Source organism: Balaenoptera musculus, chromosome 6 (genome assembly GCF_009873245.2).
Source record: "Balaenoptera musculus isolate JJ_BM4_2016_0621 chromosome 6, mBalMus1.pri.v3, whole genome shotgun sequence".
NCBI classification, from domain to species: Eukaryota; Metazoa; Chordata; class Mammalia; order Artiodactyla; family Balaenopteridae; genus Balaenoptera; species Balaenoptera musculus.
The window spans coordinates 64,966,317-64,988,567 of record NC_045790.1 but is presented as its reverse complement, the minus strand read 5'-3'; the positions used below and the strand labels follow the sequence as shown (position 1 = coordinate 64,988,567).

Genomic DNA, 22,251 nt, shown 5'->3' with positions numbered 1-22,251 from the left:
TTCAATAAAAGATCAGTGAAAATCTTTGTGCCTGGATAAAACAACACCAAAAAACCCTTTTAGTTCTGTGTGGGGAATTGCAAGCCTGTTAGGTTTTATTTGTTGTTTTCATAGAAAGACCTTATAAAAATGTTGAAGCAGCTCGGCACCTGCACTGTTGGTTGAGAAGTTTCGTGGGGAGACTTCATTTAAACATTTTCCTGCTGTTGCTGTCTCATTTCCCTCTGTAATTCTGCCATTTCTCTTCCAGATTTGTTGTTGTTGTTTTTCTACTTTCCCTCCTTTTCCTGCCACTGTCTGAGTTTTGCATCTGCTTAGACCCCTATCTCGGCAGTGTGTTTGCCTGGTATCCTTGCCTCTGCTTACAGAACATGTCAGAGTCCAAATTAATTTTTCTTCAGCTAATAATTATTGAGAGGTTCTATTTTGTGCACAACACTCTACAAAGAAATTCATAACCTGGTCTGAAACATCCGTGTCTTAGAACTTCTGCTCTGAAAGACTGGATAAGAGGTTTTGCCTAGAAGGAGCTATTTGATTGTGTTTATGAATCCACTGGTGAGCGTTGAGGGGATGAGACCCATGAGGCCTGCCATCTGCCTTCCCAGGACAACCACCTGGAGAAGTTCTTCACCCTCTGCCATTCCCTGGAAAGCCAGGTGACCTTCCCCATCCGCGTGCTGGACCAGAAGATCAGTGAAGCGGCTCTGGAGCACGAGCTGAAGCTCAGCATCATTTGCCTCAACTCCTCCCGCCTGGAGCCCCTTGTGCTCTTCCTGCACCTGGTGCTGGACAAGCTCTTCCAGCTGTTCGTGCAGCCCATGGTCATCGCTGGCCAGACAGGTAGGAGGCCTGGGCGCCTGGGAGGAGGCAGGCAGTGCCGTGTTTTATGAAACACGATTTTCCAGAAGTTTTGGGAGCAGGGCCAATGTGATCTTTCTGTTGAGGATGTGAGTCCAAGGGAAACCAAGTCCATTGCTATTTTTTTTCCTTTGGAGATTCCCTGGATGTTTTAAAAAAAGAAACATTAATATAGGATGCTTAAAATTATCATTTTTTTTTCCATTAATGTGTTGAATGACTGAAGCCAATCCTTTAAATTCCATTCCTAGTAATTGATGGCTTTCTTTTACCTCTAAGATATTTTTTTGTTGACTTGACCAACAAGGGAATCCAATGTTTAAAAGAAATAAGACAACCCATATTAAATGGAAGGAAAGGAACTGTCTAAATTGAAATTCAATGTGATCCCTTTTTTATTGAGATAAAATTCACATACCATAAAATTCACTGAAGTGTACAATTCAGTGGTTTTTAGTATATTCACGGGGGAATGCAACTGTCACTACTATCTAATTCCAGACCTACTATCTAATTCCAGACCATTTTCGTCAGCCTCAAAGGAAACCCCATACTCCTGAACAGTCACCCCATTCTCCACTCCCCTCAGCACGCAACAAATGCCCATCTTAAATGCTTACTTTTAACAAATGAACACTAAATACAATGTGTAAGACTTCCTTTGGAAATAATGTCATGTAGGGCCTGGGTCCAGTGGTTCTTCCAACTCCTGCGGGGGTAGACTGGCTGCTGTAGGGCATCTTTGTTTGACACTATTTTCAGCTGGGCTTGTATTATTCTGTGCTCTCCAGCCCAGCAGATATCTTTGGGTACCATCCATGCTGCCAGTACTGTGCTTAGAGTTGTAGGTTTTGCAATAATAATCAAGAGTATATTGAACCTCAGAGGACTTACAATAAAATATAGCAAAGATCAGCGGCACAGGACACAAGTCCTCAAATGGACACAGCTAAATACTGTTGGGGGGATGGTGAAGACATCCATCCAGGAGGATGAGGAAGGCCCCCCAGGAAGAAGACTGCAATTGAGATGGCTTTGAAGGGGGGTTAGAGGGAAAGAAGCCAAAATGGGGGCAGTGACTGGCAAAAGCAGAGAACCAGAGTGTCTGGATCAGAAAAAAAGTAGTTCAGAAAAAAGTGTCAAAAACCACTGTTCTAGGAGTGTCAGAAAAGAAGGAGATAACACTGTAGGGCCATGGAATATGAGTAAGTTGGTGGGGAGGGAGAAATGAACTTGTAGCCTAGGACACATGGGGGAGCTTTCAGAGCTAGGGAAGAGCGTGACCTCTGAATCCCTCCCTCAGTTTGCAGTGTATCCTGGGATGCGTCTTCTGTGGCTCCACAGATAAGCCATCCTACATTGTCGGCTAACTTTTCACACATGTAGCTGTTGCCTCTCCAGCTAGATTCCTGTGGAGTGGCCATCTATCTGTACCCTCCCTGGATTTCCTTCTACACCCTCCACATATTTGGTGCACTGCTTTGTAGGCCCCAGCTATGGAATATAGACTTGTTCACTAGGCAAAACATTCATTCACACATTTTGAGCCAAAATTTGGGACTCCAGGGTGTTGGGACAGGCAGCATAGGGGGAGGCACTTAGTCTCCAAGCATTTATTGAGAACTTATCTGTGTCAGGCACCATGGAAGGCATGGTGGGGAGAGAAGAAAGCATGAGAAATGCACTTTGCTTCTAGCCTATCAGAGAGACAGAATTTCCCACTGGAAACAGCCCAAGAACCTTGTGATTTGGTGTCACTAAAGCCCTGTACTGAGTGGTGTCAGAGGCTTCATTGAGGAGGTGGGATGGTGCTTAGCATCGAAAGGTTAGTATGATTTTGTGGGTGGGAGCAAGGAGGGCTTTCTAGGTGAGGACAGCAGCACGAGCAAAGTTGCAGAAGTGAGAAGCAGACGTGTGATGGGGACAGTATAAAGATTGCCTTATTTTAAGGAAGTTGAATTTGAGCAGAAGAGGATACCAGGTGGGATAAGTAGGGTGGAGCCAAACTGTGGAGGGTTTGGAGCTCCTCAACAAGAGAGTGTACACGGTGAAGCATTGTTTGTACAGGTCCAGGGACTGACATGATACACATACGTTTTTAGATTAATCTGTACACCAAGAATCTGTATTGTTCAACAGCCCATCTCAAACCATAGTGTGCGTAAGAATGACCTGGGCATCTTGTTAAAATGCAGATTCTGACTCAGTCGGTCCTGGGTGGGGCCTGAGATTCTGCATTTCTAATAAGATCCTAGGTGATACTGATGATGTCCGGACAGACCCCACTGAGTAGCACCAGTTTACAGCGCGGTTTAGAGAGGGGAGGATGTCTGGACAGGCTCGCATCTTTGTCCTGAAAAACCGCAGTGCTGGCAGAAGGAGGAAATGTGAAGTCCTTTGCAGTAAGCAGAGCTGGCATGCTGGAGCTTACTAAAACCACTCACCCTGCCCCAGGGGCTTCAGCCTGGTTCAGCCGGTCAGTGGTCAGGACTCCTTGTCACTGCCCCAAAGAATGTTCCATCTCAGGCTCATTAAGGACTCACTGCAGGGCCGCCCATTTTTCTCTTGGTTCCTCAGCCAACTTCTCCCAGTTTGCCTTCGAGTCTGTGGTGGTCACCGCCAACAGTCTGCACAACAGCAAGGGCCTGGGCAAGGACCAGCACGGGAGGAACTGCCTGCTGGCCTCCTATGTGCACTACGTCTTCCGCCTGCCCGAGCCGCAGAGGGACGTACCCAAGTCAGGTAACGTCCCCCTGTTCCCCCCCTAATCCCCGAGTATGGGAGCCTGGCGGGCAGCGCACCCTCACCCCCACCCCACAGAATTCACAATAAAATTAAAAGCCCGAAAGTTAAATTTTATCTTTCAGAATAAACAAAACTTACATGAATGCTGAAATTAAAAGTTCATGTCTAGATTTTTCTCTCTTGCTTTCTGTCTGCCTTCCTCCCTATTTTTATATTCTAAACACTTTTTTTTCTGCCTATTTGATAATCCCTCACTGATCTTCACCCAGTCGGTACTTTCTGATTCAGTTGTGAATCCCTTCTTTTAAAAGCTGGAGAAGTGACAACAGATGCCTAGGATTCTAGGATCATAATGATAAGGAAAATAATATATATTTGATAGCTGTGGTAAGCAGTGGCCCCTAAACTTTTCATTATGAAAAAATAAATCCCTTTTCTCATTTCCCCCAAACTAAACTTCTGAAATAATTATTCATTTCTCCACTCTTTTTAATTATTTACATAGGTAATAATCAACCAGAACGTCTGGTCAGCATGATATAAAAAGTAGCATCAATAAGTTAACAAAATTCCAGGCTCTAACAAAGGAACTTGGGCATATTTATTAGTCCATGCAGCCTCATTTCAAGTAAACCTGTAATTTTAAATGTTTTTAAAAAATACTCATAATATTCATAGACTCACATAATCACCTTTGAACACATGTAAATACTTAAAGGTGAGAAACATTGCTATACAGTGTATACTGATTCACATAAGATTCAGATGATTCCTTGGATTCTCAGATCTCAGAAATGCAAGACTTATAAAGCTGTCATCATTTAAATATTAAGAAATAAAAAATATCCACATTTCGAGCTTGTCTTGAGAAATCAGAACCTCATGGGCTGTTTCCCCATGGCAATAATAAGCTGGAGACGAGGAGCAGCCCCTGTCTTTGGATGAGGCATGTGTTTCCAGTTTACCACAGTCCTCACCACTCCCTACTGCCTTACACCCTATCTTTCCACCAAAACATTGCCCCCCTGGCCTCCCCTCGGCATTTGCTAATAAGACCCTAATTCCAAGACCTAATCTAGTGGGTTTCCACTCTACTACCTACCCCATCCCTCCTCAGTTCCTTCTCAAGTCCAATAAGTGACTCTGATCCCCTTTCCGTTGACATGTCTATACCTGGTGGGGTGCAGGCGGCCCCACTTCCCTCCCGGACCCTCGCTACCACACATACGGACGCACGTCTGCTGCCGCTGTGAGTTCGAAGCTGATGCAGGCCCGAGTGATGAGCAGCAGTAACCCAGACCTCGCGGGGACACACTCTGCAGCAGACGAGGAGGTTAAGAACATCATGTCTTCAAAGGTAAGGAAGATGTCAAACCCTGGAAAGAGACATGGGCTTTTTTATTTTTAACTAACACTTGGAGAGACAACACGAAATCAACCACTACTGCTGCCCACTGTCTTGGTCAAATGCTCAGCTTTCAAGTTATTAATATCCTTTTCTTTTGAAGTGACTGAGATCATTCTGATGCCAGGCAAGACTGGCATTTGAAGGTATGCACGGAGTCAGTGAACTCTGGTGGGAAGTTTCTCAAGCATAGCTGGTTTAGCCCCGTGGAGTCGATGAATACCATGAGTTTTATCTTCAAGGAAAAAAATTTGGCTTTAACTGTTTTTGATGCCTAGAAAGACTGTTTTTTGTTTTATTTTTTAATAACTTGCCTTTTAGATTCATTAACATCCATAGATTGATTATCCCATGTAAGAATCACAAAGATCGGGCTTCCCTGGTGGTGCAGTGGTTGAGAATCTGCCTGCCAATGCAGGGGACACGGGTTCGAGCCCTGGTCTGGGAAGATCCCACATGCCGCGGAGTAACTAGGCCCGTGAGCCACAACTACTGAACCTGTGCGTCTGGAGCCTGTGCTCCGCAACAAGAGAGGCCATGATAGTGAGAGGCCCGCGCACCGTGATGAAGAGTGGCCCCCGCTTGCCGCAACTAGAGAAAGCCCTCGCACAGAAACGAAGACCCAACACAGCCAATAAATAAATATATAAAAGTCATTTGTGAGACAAATATTTTTTTAAAAAAAAGAATCCCAAAGATCAAAGCCAAATTTATAAACAAAAACCGAGATCCTGGGAGGGTTGGTGACTTGCCCTAGATTGTTTCCCTCCATGAATTCTTTATGGTTTCTCATAAACTTTTTATTTTATAAAAGTTTTAGATTTATAGAGTTATTGTCAATATATGACAGAAAATTTTTGTGTACTCAATGCATAGTTTCCCTGTTATTAACATTTTACATTAGAACAGCACATTTGTCACAATTAATGAACCAATATTGATATAATTATTAACTAAAGTTTATATTTTATTCAGATTTCCTCAGTTTTTCCCTAATATCTGTTTTCTGTTCTAGGATCCCACCCAGGATACCACATTAGATTTTGTAGTGACGTTTCCTTAGCTCCTTTGGGTTGTGACAATTTCTTAGACTTTCCTTGTTTTTGAGGACTTTGACAGTTTTGAGGCATAGTGGTCAGGTATTTTGTAAAATGTCTCTCATTTGAAATTTTTAAAAATTGTGATATAATTCACATACCATAAAATACACCCTTTTGAAGTGTGTAATTCAGTGGTTTTTCACATATGTACAAAGTTACCATGAATTCTTAATCTAAATTTTCTTTCCAGTTATCTGTGGCCTCAGGGTGGCTAAGCTTTTAGAATAATGTCATTTCCTCTGATGAAGATAAATCAAACTCTCTAGGTTTTGACATCATTTCCCATACACAAACCACCCACTTGAGACAGTATGTTGTGAGACAGGAAATCTGGAGACCAGGGTTGGGTCTCGATCTGATACCACCCAGGCCTGTGGTCATGGGCAAGTCAATTCCTGCCCTGAGCCTGATTTTCCTCATCTCTGCAGAAGTTCTGAACCCTGGATGAATGTAAGAATCATCTATAGATCCACTCCTAGAGACTCTGATGATCTATAGGTTGTATCATATGAAATTGTTGATATTCTATCCTTTTTGACTTACAGAATCAACCCAGGGATGTGCTGGAGCAGGTTCATACCAGTTTCTGAGAGCTAACTGTTAAATTTTCAGGAACTTTCTGAACCAGTTGTTAAACGCAGACATTATTAAAAATTAAATTATATAAACTAACAAATAAGTTATATGGAAAACAAAGGTAATCTAAATGCAGTGTTCTGGAGCAGAACAGGACGTTAGTGGAAAAATTTGTGAAATTCAAATAAAGTCTGTGGTTTAGTTAATAGTTAATGTGCCAATGTTAATTTCTTAGTTTTGACAAATGTACCATATTTAGATAAGATATTAACATTAAGAGGAACTTGGTGAAGGGTATCCAAGAACCACCTTTGCAACTTGTCCATAAATCTAAAATGATTCCCTTTTTAAGGGAGTACTCAAACCTCATCCCTTCTTAATTACTCTACTACATTTTACTGTTATCTATGTTCTTGAGGTTATTTATGCCTACTGTACGGTGGAAATACTGTACAGTGGTTTGCTACTGCACATCTCTTTGCAACACCATATTCGGTAATGTCATGTTAACTTGAAATCAGCTATGACGGAAGCATTCACAAGCACAGAAATTGGCAGATTCTACCAATCAGCCCCTCCCCTCCGAGAGCTGGTTGTTAAGCATTTGGCAGCACACCCTGGTTCAATTTTGCATCTAAGTCCTCTTTAAGCGGTATCTTTTCGGATCACCTAGGGGAGAAGTGGTCAGCAGCTGTTATCCACAGACTTGATTATTACAGTTTCCTTTAATGAAAGTGAAAATATTAAATTTTCTCTGTGGACTAGGTTAAGAATTTTTAAATTATTCGTAGTGAGGGGAAAAAATTTTGTCTAACTAGAAGTATGAAGCATGATCTTCCTTTCAGAAGTGTTTTTTTGACAGTTTATTAAAGAGTGTTTAGGAGACTGGGTAAAGTACCGTGCTAACCCACAGAGAGGCACTGTTCCCACACATTTTTTTTTTTTCCTGCTCTTCCAATTAAGTCAGAGACTTAGAAAGTTGAAGGGACTGCTGAGCACCTGGTGGTTTTTAACTAGGATTTAACTATAGGTGGCTACACACCAACTAACAGTGAATATCTCAGGAGCAAGTAGAAGTAGGTGTAAATTTACCTTCTTTGCTTTGTTTTATGTTTATTTTTGGCAGTTGTTTTACCTTTGTAACCAGAAAAAAAAAAAAAAAAAGAAAAAGAAATATGTTAACAATGAATTCTAAGCTTGTGATTTCCAGCCCGTTGGGCCATCTTTCTGGGGACCACTGTTGGTTGACTGTTGAGTCAAGGTTTGTGTATTTCAGATGGCTGATCGTAGCTGCATGCGGATGTCCTACTATTGCTCTGGCAATAATGATGCTCCAAGTTCAACAACAACACCAAGGCCAGTCAGCAAAAAGGTACTGAACAGGCAGTGTGAGAATAATTTGCCCAGCCTCTCACTGTGATTGAAAATAGATGCCATCAAGTACTGTCCTGTCTTGTTCCTGCCCTCCTAACACACACACGCACACGCACACACGCACGCGCACACACGCACACACACACACACACACACACACACACTTTTGCAGCCCTGTCCCAGGTGCCCCATTTTTTGACCACCTAATTACCTACTAACTCAGTGGTTCCCCAACTTACCGTACATCAGTGGTACCTGGGTGGCTTGTTAAAACTGACTGCTGGCCCTACGCCTAGAGTTTCTGATTCAGTAGATGTGAAGTAGGGCCCAAGGATTTGCACTTCTGACAAGTTCCCAGCTGATGCTAGTCCAGGAACCACACTTTGAGAACCTGAGAACTGCTGTATTAGCTTCTTTTTTGGTAAAAGGAGAGCTGGGGACAATTCATCCTCAAAAAGTGAATGGCAATAATTAGGTATCATTTATTTCAATACGATTTCAAACATGAAAAGCCTTGTAATTCTTTCCAATCAGCCTTACCTACGAGTTCAGAGACTTGACAAGCTGTTAAGCTGCTCGTCAGAAAGAACTCTTTATATTAAGAGGATTCTCCAGTTGTCACGTCATGTGTGGTCCAAGGGGTGGAGGATAAAGGAACTGTCTGCCCCGAGTTTTCTCCTCTGCCAGGCACCCAAGAGTCTCACCATTTTAGTAGCTACTTAAGTTAAGGTCTTGAGTGTCTTTCAAGACCCCTATTAAAATGTAAATATGCTGATTGGAAGGATAACACAGGAAGCTCTTTGCAACAGCTCACACCACTGGGAAAGATGTGTTAAACAGGCATGGAGGGAATGAGCTTCAGCACAGCTCACTTTGGACCGGCTGAGGGAAAGATCAGGCATGAGGAGGCCCTAGGAGGGTCCAGTGCCTGCAGACTTGGCAGTAATACGGGCTCCATTTGTCTGGAAAGAGGTACCAGGAGTTAATTCTAACAGGAGGAGTAAAAGAAGGTGTCATGAGGTGCTGAAAATAAATATTTCACTTACTTTAAATCTTAGCTTTGGGCTTTGCAGGGACTGGTTACAAGTACCATTTTCCTTCTTAAAAACCATGATTTGCTTACAGCCTGGCTTGCTTCAGGCAGGGCCTGATTTCTTCTGGGCACATTTGCCTTGTTTTGATTTTGTTTCTGGTCATTTCAATGACCAGAAGAGAATCATTTCATTTCAGAGGGAGGTTTAACCAGTGTGTTTCTTTAATAGCTCAGCAAACTGGGTTTAGCTGCTTGGCTATTTTCTGTAACCTCTGGAGCAAGGTGTTCTTGTAATAATGTTGCCTGGTAAGCAACATAAATTACTTTAAGAAGCGGCTTATCCTCTTCTAATCTCCTCTGGCCTTAAGGTTCTGGCAGTCAAACTGACCTATTTTCCAGAGGTTACCTTTGAAGCTTGTGGAGCTTGTCTTCCATACAATGGGAAGATCCGGGTGTAGCGGAGTTACATCAGGGCAAGCTTAGACCACCTGCTAGATTAACATGCAGCCCTGCACCTCTCCCAGGTGGGAGAGCTTCCCTCATGTCTCACAGCAGCACACAAATATGTTCACGTGTATTGAGATTATAAAGGTTTGACTCGCCTGACAGAATGAAGTGGGACCAATGACAAGCTGAAACACTTCAGCATTCTCCATTCGTCCCCATTAACCATCAGGGGATGTAAATAGTTTGAATACCCAGACATCTGCACAGAGATTTTTCCATTCGTCTCCTTTTAGTTTAGCTGAGTAACTCTCCAATTTTACTGTACATAAGAATCAGTAAATTGTGTTCCATGCCTACTGTACACTGTGGGTAATTTAAAGGTTTGTCAAGGGTAAGCTTTGCTCTAATCAATTTTTGCTTTGGGTGTTGACTTTAAAACTTTATTTCCACATATGCCAGTACTCTAGGATGTGATATTAGGGTGTTCAAGTAGTTTCAGCTTTCTTACCCACTGAGCAATAAAAAATGAGTTCATCTGTATTTATTCTAGATTTTATGGTTGTAAAATGAATGGAATCCACAGAAAATGCCCAGACATCATTTTTGCCATCAGTTAGGGTGACCAGCTATCCCAGTTTTTCCGGGACTTAGGGGGCCCTTGGGATGTAGGACTTTGCATTTTAAGACCAGGACAGTGCTGACTGAAAAGAACGCACATCCTAAATGTTGAGAATTATGTTTTATTCGGGGACATTACCGAGGACTATAGCCCAGGATACAGTCTCTCAGATATCTGAGGGACTGGTCCAAAGAGGTAAGGGAAGAGCCAGGATATATAGGGATTTTTGCTGAAAAAAAACCCCATGTAGTTGAATGTCAAAAGATGTTCGTGAAAAACAGACATCTCAAGTTAATGATTTTAGTGTTTTTCTGTGTATGGGAAGATGCAAGAGTCTGGGCTCATTGAAATTATTCCTTAGATATGCATCTTAACTACCTAGGGCCAGTATCCTGTTTTTGTTCATCCTGAATTCCCCTCAGGGTGCACCGTCTGGGTCTCAGTGGCTGATGGCTTGATGGTCTGGAAACGTTTGTTGTTCACTGGAATAAGCAGGCAACATTTGTTGTTTACTGAAATGACAGGCAACATTGTTTTTGTCCACAACAGTCTCAGGCAAACTGAGATGAGTTGGTTGCCCTACCTTTAGTCTTAAACTTGTTCCCCATCAGAGCTGTTGTCAAGAGTATTAACAAGTATCCAGATAAAGTAGGGAATGGGAAAGATGCAAAAGGTGTAAAAAATCACTGTCTGCTACATTTGCAGTCAGATGACTTGACAGGGAGTGTAGACATAAAGTGGAGCATCTGACCCTGGGACAAAGAAGTATAGAAATTGGGTGAGTTCAAGCTGCTACCCCTCTGCCTTTTAATGCAGACAATCTACTGATAAACCCAAACCTCGTTTCCCACAAAGCCATAGCAGGATTATAAAAACAAAAATTGTTCCATCTAGAAGGGAGTTGAAATACCATCTAGACAGTGGTTCTTTAATCGAGGTCCCTGGACCAGCCGTGACAGCATCACCCGGGAACTTGTTAGAGATGCAAATTCTCAGGCCCCACCCCAGACCTACTGAATCTGAAACTCTGGAGGTGGGCTCAGCAATCTGTTTCTTAACAAGCTCTCCAAGGGATTCTGACGCACATTCAAGTTTGAGAACCACTGCTATCAACTGAGTTTATAGATGAGAACGTTGAGGGTAAGGAGAGGAACAGCTAACACACGGTCACACAGAGGGTTTACAGTGGGACCTGGAAGGAAGAGAACAGAGTCTCAGTTCCGACTGCTACCCAGGAATGCTTCCCCCATAGAATGTATTAGCTTCCCTCCCCTGCCGAGGCCATTCCTTCAAACCCAGTTCTCCAGTAAGGTTTAGAAGCCCCATGTGCACAGGTTTCCAGTGACTCAGAATGCTCTACTGCCTTTTGTTTTCAAGAAAGGATTAAAAATACACTCCTGCTGTGCCCCCTTCCTCCCTCGAAACTCCTGCCTGTGTTTGTGTGGCTCTGGGGATTTGGGCTCCACACAGCCTTCTCCTACCTACTTAAAATGCCTTCCAGTCTCAGATTATGTCAGCATTGACTTTGCCATCCACTGTGGTCTAAGACATCTAGGACATATACTAACAAGCTATTACAATTGGGAAAAAAGAAAAGTGGGGTTGGCGAATAAAGCACCTAGTACAGACCATCATTACGTAAGTGTAATGTTTTTGTGTTTGTTGTCCAGCATTTCCATGAGGAGCTTGCCCTGCAGATGGTGGTCAGCACTGGAATGGTGAAAGAAACAGTCTTCAAGTACTCCTGGTTCTTCTTTGAGCTTCTGGTGAGATTCTTGCATGTTTATATCTGTGCTCGGTAGGGCGCGAAAAGCAGACAGGCAGTGAGGTTTCCCATAGTAGGAACTGACATCTTATCTACTGAGTTGCTCCTGCAGAAAACCTGGGATCATTCCTTCAGTTTTAACTCTCCCTCACCCCTCCATCCATCTCCCACCAAATCTTACTGATTCCACCTTGAAAATCTACTTCCACCTGCCGCTTCTCACCAATCTTCACCACTCCCCGCCTAGTCAAGCTGCCATCATGTCTGCAATCGCTTCCTCTTTGCCCGCCTGCATTCACTTGTGCCCTCTGCCCATCCAATCTGCACAGGGCAACTCAAAATTAAGCAGATAATGACACTCCCGTCTTTAAAACCTTTCAGTGATTTTCAGTGTACTGGAAATAAAGCACACATTTTTCTCATGGCCTAAAAAGCCCTTGGATGATTCTGTTTCCCTTCATCTCTAACCTTATCTTAGGCCCTATTCCCCCCCTCATTCAGCCACATTGTTTCCAGTTTGGTCCTTTGAAGATGCTGAGACCTTTTCAGCCTCAGAGCCTTCTTAAGATTCTTTCCCCTGTCCGTACCTTTCATGCCCCCCACATACATACACACTTTGGGAGTTCTTCTCTTTAGGTTTCAGCTTTAATGTCACCACTTCTGAGAGGCCTTTTCTGACCACCTTATACCATAATATGTCTTCCACTCTATTCCTCTCCTTTTAAACACCCTCTTTATTTCCTTCCTAGCACTTATCACAATTTGTAATTGTTTTTCTCTCTTGCCTGTTGGATTTCTAGGATTGGGGTCTGTCTTCTTCATTATCTTATCTCTAGCCCCAGAACATGGCTTGGCATCGTACAAGCACCAACTAATATTTGTTGGGGGGAAAAATGAAACTTGTAAATCTGTTTACCTGCAACTTCTATCTGTTCTCTAGCAGAAAAGTAAAAGGTACAGCATAGTCTTTAATTTCAAAATGAAGAGAATAATAGTAATACCTATTTTATACTAGAAGTGAAAGGATTTTGCCATAAAGCCACTAGAATAAGCATTTTGTCCATGTTGATAAACTGAGATGCATTGTGAAATGAGGTTAAATGAAAAAGGTATGAAAGCACAGACACTAACTACATAAAAATGCACATACGAACAATCTAGAGGATAAAGAGTGGATTGAGATTTAGTGATAGAGTTAGCTTTGTATTGACTGGGTTCTTTCCTCTGTGACACTGTTAAAGGGGATAATTTTTTTTTGAGAGAGGTGGTAGGATTTTCACCTGAGCTCTAGTTTATCTATGTAAGTTCAAGCCCAAGTAAAAGAGAACAATACTGAACAATAAGACATAGAGGACAAGAGGGTCAAAGGAAACAAAAATAAAACCTACATTGGGGAGGAAATGGGAAGTAGTGTGCAACAGAGTTAAAAAGAAGTGAGGCCCATGCCACAGAAGCACATCCAGGATGCAAATCCCTTAGAGTTTCACCAAGTTCCCACCCCTCGTTTGAGAAAGGTATTGCTAGCGAGATGTCTTTTCCAAACACAGTCCCAGATGCCTGCAGCAGAACCACCTAGGGTGCTGCTTAGTGAGAATAAAGCAGATCTGGAGCCCCTCCCTAGAATACTGAGTGCAGTGAGGAGGGGGAAGCTGGCGGTGCCTGAACCTGTCTGCCCAGGTGCCTTCCAAGCATGCTGAAGGTCCGCTAGTCCACACCACCTCTGCTCTGTGAGGCCCGAACAGAGCTAGGGGTCTCTACATGCGGCCAGCACCAGGAGTTTGCATTCTAAAAGCCAAGCTGCTTCAGGTGGGTGGCTGCAGCTCACAAGTCTTGGAGCAACCGCATTAGCAGTGAGACATGAGCTTTGCAATCTGGCAGGAAGAGGCTGGCCATAAACTCGGTCTTGAGGCAAGAGAAGGATCAAAACCACCACTGTGTGCCCGGTACATCCTGTTTCTATGTACCCATCCTACCACCATCAAGTTTCTCCATAAAGAAGATTGACTCAGGTGGTAATCCATCTATAGATAATTCATACAAATAATCTTCAACTGAGTTGATCTGCCATATTGCAAATTTTAAAAGACATGACGCAAAAACTCACTTTGACATTGTGGAATCTCTTAGAAGAGAGTCCCAAAGGAAAGCAGTATCTCAGTTCAAAGATGTTTCATGTCGTTTACTCACACACCTGCACACATTTGCACACACTTCACCTAATCATTCTTAGATCTTATTTAGTAGCTATGTATTATAAGCTCTATCGTGAGCAGTTATCCCTGGTGCAAACACAGGACCCTGAGGCTAAGTAGGGGTTTGCCCAGCCCTCTCAGCCAGGGAGGGGCAGGGCCTCAGTTCCGCAATGCTCTAGTCCAAATTCTGTTCCTCTGCCATTTTGCTTCTCCTTGGAAGCTTAAAGTTACAAAACATTTTCTTAGCCTAACGTATTAACAACATGCGAAACCTTTGTATTCCGAAGTCAACTTTAACGGAGTGCTGCAATCACTATCCCATTCTCAGTCGGCATGAACTCAGCATTGCTAGCCCTAAATGGCTCCTCGTGGCATCTTAGAGCTCTCTTTCAAAGGCAAGTTTGCATTCTCTGCAAATGTAATGATACTCTGTCCTTCATATAATACCAGTGACAGCTGGCATCCCCAAGGAAGGGAAAATAATAACACGTAAAATGTGTTGAGCATCTATATACATGCTAGGCGCCCTTGTAAGCAATGTAAGCATCATCTGGTTGAATCCTCAGACGACCCTCAGGCCGGAGCTTTCCATCATCCCCAGTTTACAGATGGGGTTGGAGGAAGGATGGAGGCCATAAGAAGAAGTCTCCAGGTCCGCCAAAGATTTCATCAGTACCACTTCAGTGCCCCTAACTGCAGGGATCTGAGAACCATGGAACAGGTGAAAATTGCTTTTGATCTTGCACATTTATTTACTAGGACTCAGTAGGCTCAGGGAAGAAAGCAAAAGCTAAAGCTGATAGCCCTCCTTCCTCTAGGAGTCCTTTCCGGTAAACAGATGCAGAAGCTGGAAAGAAAGTCCTACTGATACGAGTGCTTGGAGGGGGTTGGTTAACATGCAGATCACCCAGGATACTGACTACCCAGTCGCCCAGGGCTCTGCAGGTTATAACTAAGTCTGTCAGGGTCCTCGCAGGACAGTGTTGGCGTTGCTCAAAAGGGTTAACTGAAAAGCATTTATCAAAGGGACTTTGCCCAGGGTATGTGCCAGGTTACAGGAGCAGATAAGGGTTGGTGAGGCACCCTGGGAGCAGGAGGTGCTGGAAGCCTTTCTCTCTCCTAGCCCTAAAGAAGTAAGGGTATGGAATAGTGTAACTGGGGGCAAGAGAAAGCTGAAGCAGAGAAGAGGGTCCACGTGACAAGGAGCTGGCATCTTAGAGAAACACTGCCACTGCCAGAAGCACGCTGCACAGGGCTGAGGGCAGTGGAGTGGATGTGTACCTGGACCACTCTTCTCCCGCCCACTCGTCCCCTGATGGTGCCTCCCATTGGCCAGGTCCAACCAGAAGCCTAAGTTCAAGGAGTCCTGAATGATGTAGTCTATAGGGATCAGCTTCCCAGGGCTCAGAGATAGATGGAGAAGGGCAAGAAAGGGAGCTGGAGTTTGCATTTGGAGGCGAATGGAAACTATCAGCCCCAGCCAGAACTTTGCAAGGAAACCGATCTTGGACCCAGACAGGACGCCCAGTCCTCCACGCATTGCTTTTGCATTTGCCTTACAGATGCCTAGGAAGTTGTTTCAAAACCCAAACAGTTTTTTTCCCAAGAAGCTTGAGGAGGAAGGAACTACAGCCTCCTTGGGCTTAGCCAACAACCTGGGCAATTTAACACCCTTTAGTTGTATTAATGCCCACGTGCTAATGAACAACCACTTTGGCATCAGAGCTGTTGAACACAATCCTTGGGCAGATTTCACACTTGCTAATGAATAAATCCCCATGCTTCTAGAAACTGCTGAGCCAGACTTTGGGGATCCAGAGGTAAATGGTGACCCAGTTTACCCAGGACATGAAGTTCTACACCAAGGGGTTCTTGGTATCCCAGCTTTGAATGGGTCACAGAGGCCAATATGGAGGAAAATATTTTCCTGCCTTACCCCACCCTACAAATAACGGACCAAGTCTCCACTACTATTTCTACTGGGTGTTCCTCTCTTGAGATGCAAAGAACATAGTAGTTGGCAAGTAGCTGACAGTCTGGCAAGAGGCCAATAGCTGGAAGTATGGTATTGTGAGGATTATCTATTTGTTTGTAGGGTGGCCAAACTCAGCAGGCAGGAGCCGAACACAACAGTGAGTTCTAAAAGCCCGGTGCTGGGGTGGGTTAGGCAGCAGGGAATCAGGAGCAGGTAGCTCTAAACAAAGGGGCCTCGTCTTCCTCGGTCCTTTGTTAGGATCATAGTGAGAGAGGCGTTTTGTCAGACAAATATTGGGTCCAGTTCACATCTCTCATTCAGGTCTTCCATCAAGTACATGTGACTCTGTGGGGTACAGACACTTTAGTGTGTCCTGAGCCAAGAAGGACTCTACTGTGAAGAGAAACTGTGGTTCTTACCCTGGGCTTCAGGATTTTATGTTCTTAGGTCTTCCCCAAACTGGCTGTGGCATTATCTGAACACAGAAAACACATTTACCTATCTGTATGTTTTCACTTTTTAATTTACCTCTTCTGTGTTTTGTTTTGTTTTTGTTAATCTCTGTTTATCTCAGTGCTAAAAATATTGCCACCCCTGCATTCTTAGAAACAGAAATCCGCTGTTAGCGCTCTTGGGAGTGAAAGTCATTTTCCCATACAGTGTCTTTGTCCCCTCTTCTTCCAGCCCTGACCTAGTGGGTCACCTTCAGGCCAGTGTGGGTGGTTTAGGTTCCAGGGCCATTTCTTTATGCAGTGACTCTCAGACTAGTGTGGACACATTTATGGAAGGGGTCGGCACCTGACCACAGCTGCTCCCAGCCTTTCCCATCAGACTGTTCCTAATAGCTCTGAGTAGCTTCCAACAAGACGCAACCTCAGGCTGTATCAAAAGGGGGTGTATTGACCCACGATCTCCTGGCCCAGGAAGAAGTCCAAAAAATAAGCATGATTTTGACTTAAAATTGTGGTAGGCATTGAGCTGGTATTGCACTAGTCATAATATAGACAATCACTGATTGATATACAGGTTTTTATTTAAACTACATATACATTAAATATGTATTTTAAATATATAATTATATAAGATAAATGTATACATATATATGTATATTTAGCAAGCTAGTCGTATAAAACTCCGAACATAATTTCTCCTAGAGGTAATGTTCCAAGCAGTGGTTAAGTTTCCAGCTAGCGTACTATAGAATTGTTTCTGGAAAAACTGTTCTCCTGTTCAACTGGAAACTTGACATAAGAGGACCATTTCTCTCTTCTCCTTACTGTAGTTTCAGAGGCAGAAATTACTTCAGTTCACATCAAAAAAAGTCTCATAAACAGTTCCACTTTCTGGAATGTGTTGTGTGCCATGATAGGGTGGTGCCTCAGTGGCCGTAGGGGCCCAGTCTAGGTCTGCCTTCCCAGTTGAGAGAAGGGGAGTCTTGTGACACCGCAGCTAAAGAATTAAGCTCCCTGGCTTTGTCAGCAGCAAGAAGGGAGCCCCTTGACTTGGGGTCAAGAAGGGGGCACCCTTCCCATCTCCTGCCACCATGGTAACCATCCGGGTGTCAGGAGCATTTTTCAGATCAGAGCCTGCTTGGGCAACCACCAGCACAGATAGAGTGTTAGAAAGTCCATTGTTAATGAGCTTTTCTTCCAGGCTTTTCCCCTTTTCCACAGTGTACAAGCAGGTCACCAGTTTCCACATTGACATTTCCCCTATCTTCTCTGCAGGTGAAAAGCATGGCCCAGTATGTACATAACATGGACAAACGGGACAATTTTCGGAGGACCCGTTTTTCCGACCGTTTCAAAGATGACATAACTACTATTGTTAATGTGGTCACCTCGGAGATTGCAGCCCTTTTAGTAAAACCTCAGAGGGTAACTGTGTCATTTTCCTCTTTACTTTCTGAAATTTTTTACCTTGGGCATATGTTATTTTTATAATCAAAGAAAAATAAGCATCATCTTAAAACAGTAATTAAAATGTAACTAACATACTGCATGACAACTAAATGCAGTATGTTATACTGGACAGGACCCTGGGGTGGGGCTGGGGACTGCTAGCAAGAAATTACAATATGGAATTGCAATAGTTTAAATTATTGTATCAATGTAGCTACGAGAGATAATATTCTTATTCTTAGGAAATATACCCTGAAGTATTATGAGGTAAATGGGCATGATATTTGCAACCTACTCTCAAATGGTTCAGAAAAAAAATTGTATATGCAGAGAGAATGATAAAGCAAATGTAGTGAAATGTCGAGTATTGATGCATGTAGTTAAAGGAGTTCTTTTTACTATTATTGCACCTTTTCCTTAAGTATGAAATTATTTCAAAGTAGAAAGTAAAAAAATATGTAAAATGAAATAAAACAAAATTCTAAAATTTGAAGCAGAATTTAAAATTCTATAAAATTTGAAGCAGCAGTGATCATTATTAATACCTTTATCATTATGAAGAATTTGTATGCCACCATACAAATACTCAGGAGAAGTATTTGTATGGTAGCATACAAATACTACGGGTAGCATACTTCTCCTGTACTCAGGAGAAGAAATTTCCATTTGGTTATTTCTTATGGCAAACTTTGTGAGAGCGGCAATGGTGTCTCCATTTCGGCAGGCATGAAAAATGAGGCACAGTGAGGTTGATAAATTTTCCAAAAGTCACACAGCTAGCAGCAAAGTCAAGACTGAAGATTCCAAGCCCAGAATATTCAGTTTCTTAAGGAGCGGTCCATGTGGAGGTTGCTGAAAGCATGAGGACTTGCCACTCCATGGTAACTGTGGAAACTACCAAGTCTCCATCCATGCCAGTGGCTGGTCAGCTTGGCCTGAATCTGCAAACTGTACATGATAATAAGAGGAAAATATTTTAAAATCATATTTTCAATAGTGTCAGAGCAAATTGATTTATAATTCTGAGAATAAAGGACATAAACATGAAAAAGTGAATCCCCAATTGCTCTGAAGTGCTGTGAAAATCCCTCATAAATATGAGCACTGAGAAGTAATACAAACAAAACCACGGCCTCAATTCATGCAAGAGTTTACCATGTATGACTCTGACCTCTCTTAGGCTGGGAATGCTGTCTAATTGGAGAAAAAAAATCCTTAAGTAAAAACTGGTTCTTTTTTCCTGATTAGATTTTCTGCAACAATCCTTACAAATTAAGAATCTATCTCATTGAAGATAGTGAATACATTTCAAGTTACTTTTTGCCAAAACAATAGTTACCAGAATTGAATAAATTATAGTAGAGCAATATAAAGAAATATAAGAAATATGAGAAACCAGAATGTGGGAAAATGTTCATAGTATAATGTTGAATGAATAAATTCAGGACCCTGTTGTAGATAGAGAATGAGCTCAATTATATACAAATAAATATGCACGTAGGAAAAAAAGCCTCGAAGGAAATGTATCTAAATATTAATAGTAGATAAGGAATTACTTCATTCAACACTCATGGCATCAATTAAGTTCTAAATTATATTTGCTATAGTTTTGCAGGGTTACTTGCTTTGCTCAGTATCTTCCAGAGGGACACTGGCTAAAAACATAGGACCTACCTCTCCCAACTTTCCCATCAGAGACCTGGGAGTTTATGACCAGGGTTTACCACCAAATGATGTGGGTGTTTGTATGTTTGTTTTTAAGGAAATTGAACAGGCGGAAAAGGTCAACATCAGCCTGGCTTTCTTCTTGTATGACCTCCTCTCACTCATGGATCGTGGCTTTGTGTTTAACCTCATCAAACATTATTGCAACCAGGTGAGTGTTCTCTCAGACCCAGCCCTGTTGTTCTGGTTCCTTCCCATCTGATGTGATGCTCATTGCCATGGCATGCTCTTTTGTTCATTGCCAAGTTAGACAACTTGACTCTTGTACATTCTGGGTTTTGTGGTATTTTCTTCAGGTCATTTGTTTTGTGCCATGGACGTCTGTAGACACACTGGTTTGTGTGGATTTCTGAAGCATTTACCAACCCAGCACAGAAGAGCCAACAAGTTAATCTATGGGAATTGAAATTTGTTAGTGATATGAGCTGCTTTCTTCAATTTAACATTTAACAGAAATTACATGACTGTAGCATTCAGTCTTTGACCAGGTATAGAATTGAAAATATGAGGTCTCTTTTCTCATATCAGGGTAATTAATTAAATTGTAGTTGTGAAATTCTGACATTAAAGAACCCTGGTAAAATCAAAGAGACTGAATTTGACCTGGCACGAAGCAAATACTGTCCTCTGGTGTATCTGTAGAGGATTATTTCCAAGACCCCTCCCCAGCTCCCCCAAGGATACCAAAATTCATGGATCCTCAAGTCCCTTCTATAAAATAGCATAGTATTTGCAAATAATTTTCACACATCCTCCCACATACTTTAAATCATCTCTGGATTACTTATAATATCAAGTATAATATAAATGCTATATAACTAGTTGCCAGTACAAATTCAAGGTTTGCTTTTTGGAATTTTCTGGAATTTTTTTTTCTGAATATTTTTCAATCCTCAGTTGGTTGTACCCATGGATACAGAAACTGTGGATACAGAGGGCCGACCGTATTTTATAATCCAGGAGCATCTTATCAGTGCCCCAGATTTTTCAAATGGAATTCTTCTTTTGTTCTCTATCCTCCTCAAACTATCCCAACAATAGAAATGTAAGTAGCAGTTATTATTGCTGCTGCTCCTTTCCTTCCATATTCCTACTTTAGGACCACCACCACTGTCCTTGCCACTAACATCACTACCCGACACCACTGTCTTCACTGCCACCAGTATCACCACCCACCACCTCCACCATCACCATCACTGTCACCACCCCTGGTTTCTTCCACCCCTGGACAAAGCACTGTGTTAAGCACTTTATAGAAATTGTATCATTTGATCCTTGCAAGGTGTCATTGTCAACATTTTGCAGATTATAAGACTGAAATTTAGAGGAGTTATGTAACTTCTCCAGGGAAGAAAGAGCCATGGCTACCTAACTCGAGGTACAGTAGGTTAATTACTCTGTACCTTAGATAAGTCATTAAATTTCTTATCTAAGAAATTAGTGACCTTAGATAAGTCATTACATTTCTATGGGTCTCATTTCCTCATCTGTAAAATAAAAGGATCTTGTCTCCCCACTAAAAAGACCATGACTATTCTAAAGAGACTCCTAATACGGAAGATGACTTATAAAAAGCGAATCCTAAGGAAACATCAGAAGTCCCAGAGCACCAACATCTTGTGCAGCCTGACCTCCTGACCCTGCATTGATCTTCTGTCCCTATCCCACCAGATTGGAGTGGTGGAGGAATGTGCCATTTCTCTTTGCCATCCCTCTCAGGTGTTTAGGATGGCAGGTCACTGGATGAATTGCAAATATAAATTAATATGTTTTTCAAAACTTGAAGTTGAATATATGGAAAGGAGATACTGGAACACCACTATAAGCCCAGGGTTAGCCTCTGTTAAAGAAAAAATTTATCCATGACACGTGGTAAACTGTAAGGCAGACTTTATTCAGGACCATCGTGATAGGTGTAGGGACCACTGCACCACAGTTTTTCAGTAGGGGAGAGAGATTGTGTTCAACTCTGAATACAACAGGAAAAATGTCAATTTATAGCCAAGGAACAGGGTAGGAATAGTCAGTGGATGAAAAATTACTAAGAGGAAACATCAGGGGTAAACGAAGAATTCTGGCCAAACTAACCTAACAGGATTTTGCTGAAGGCAGGCCAGGTGATTATATACCACCTGGGGGATGGTGAGGGATGAGGAATTGGGTCAGATCTCAAGAGTGATCAGATATCAAGGGTGAGGGATTCTGGCTAAACTGACTTAGCAAGATCCTTGTGAAAACTGGGCCACCGAGGCTACTGCTTTGGGTCCTGACCTTTGCAAAGGATGTTTTGGGGACTGCACTTTACTCTTTCCTAAACATTGCTAAAATTATTTTTGAAATTTCTGTCTTCATGGAAGTTTCAAGGGACCTATGAAAGATGGCCACAATGTGGTCTTCTTTCAAATGCAAATATCTTGTGCTTTCATAGAAAATATAAACAGACCAATCACAAGCACTGAAATTGAAACTGTGATTAGAAATCTTCCAACAAACAAAAGCCCAGGACCAGATGGCTTCACAGGCAAATTCTATC

General features: G+C 42.5%; 1 protein-coding gene across 1 annotated transcript in view; it reads left to right on the top strand.

The window, feature by feature from the left end:
- Window positions 1–22,251, top strand: part of DOCK8 (dedicator of cytokinesis 8) — a 222,501-nt gene that overhangs the window by 140,860 nt on the left and 59,390 nt on the right. The window contains exons 20-26 of the mRNA XM_036856043.1: window positions 609–843; window positions 3,439–3,603; window positions 4,794–4,963; window positions 7,964–8,059; window positions 11,831–11,926; window positions 17,820–17,969; window positions 19,756–19,869. Of these exons, the coding sequence (XP_036711938.1) occupies window positions 609–843; window positions 3,439–3,603; window positions 4,794–4,963; window positions 7,964–8,059; window positions 11,831–11,926; window positions 17,820–17,969; window positions 19,756–19,869 (1,026 nt within the window). The remainder of the gene's footprint in view (window positions 1–608; window positions 844–3,438; window positions 3,604–4,793; window positions 4,964–7,963; window positions 8,060–11,830; window positions 11,927–17,819; window positions 17,970–19,755; window positions 19,870–22,251) is intronic.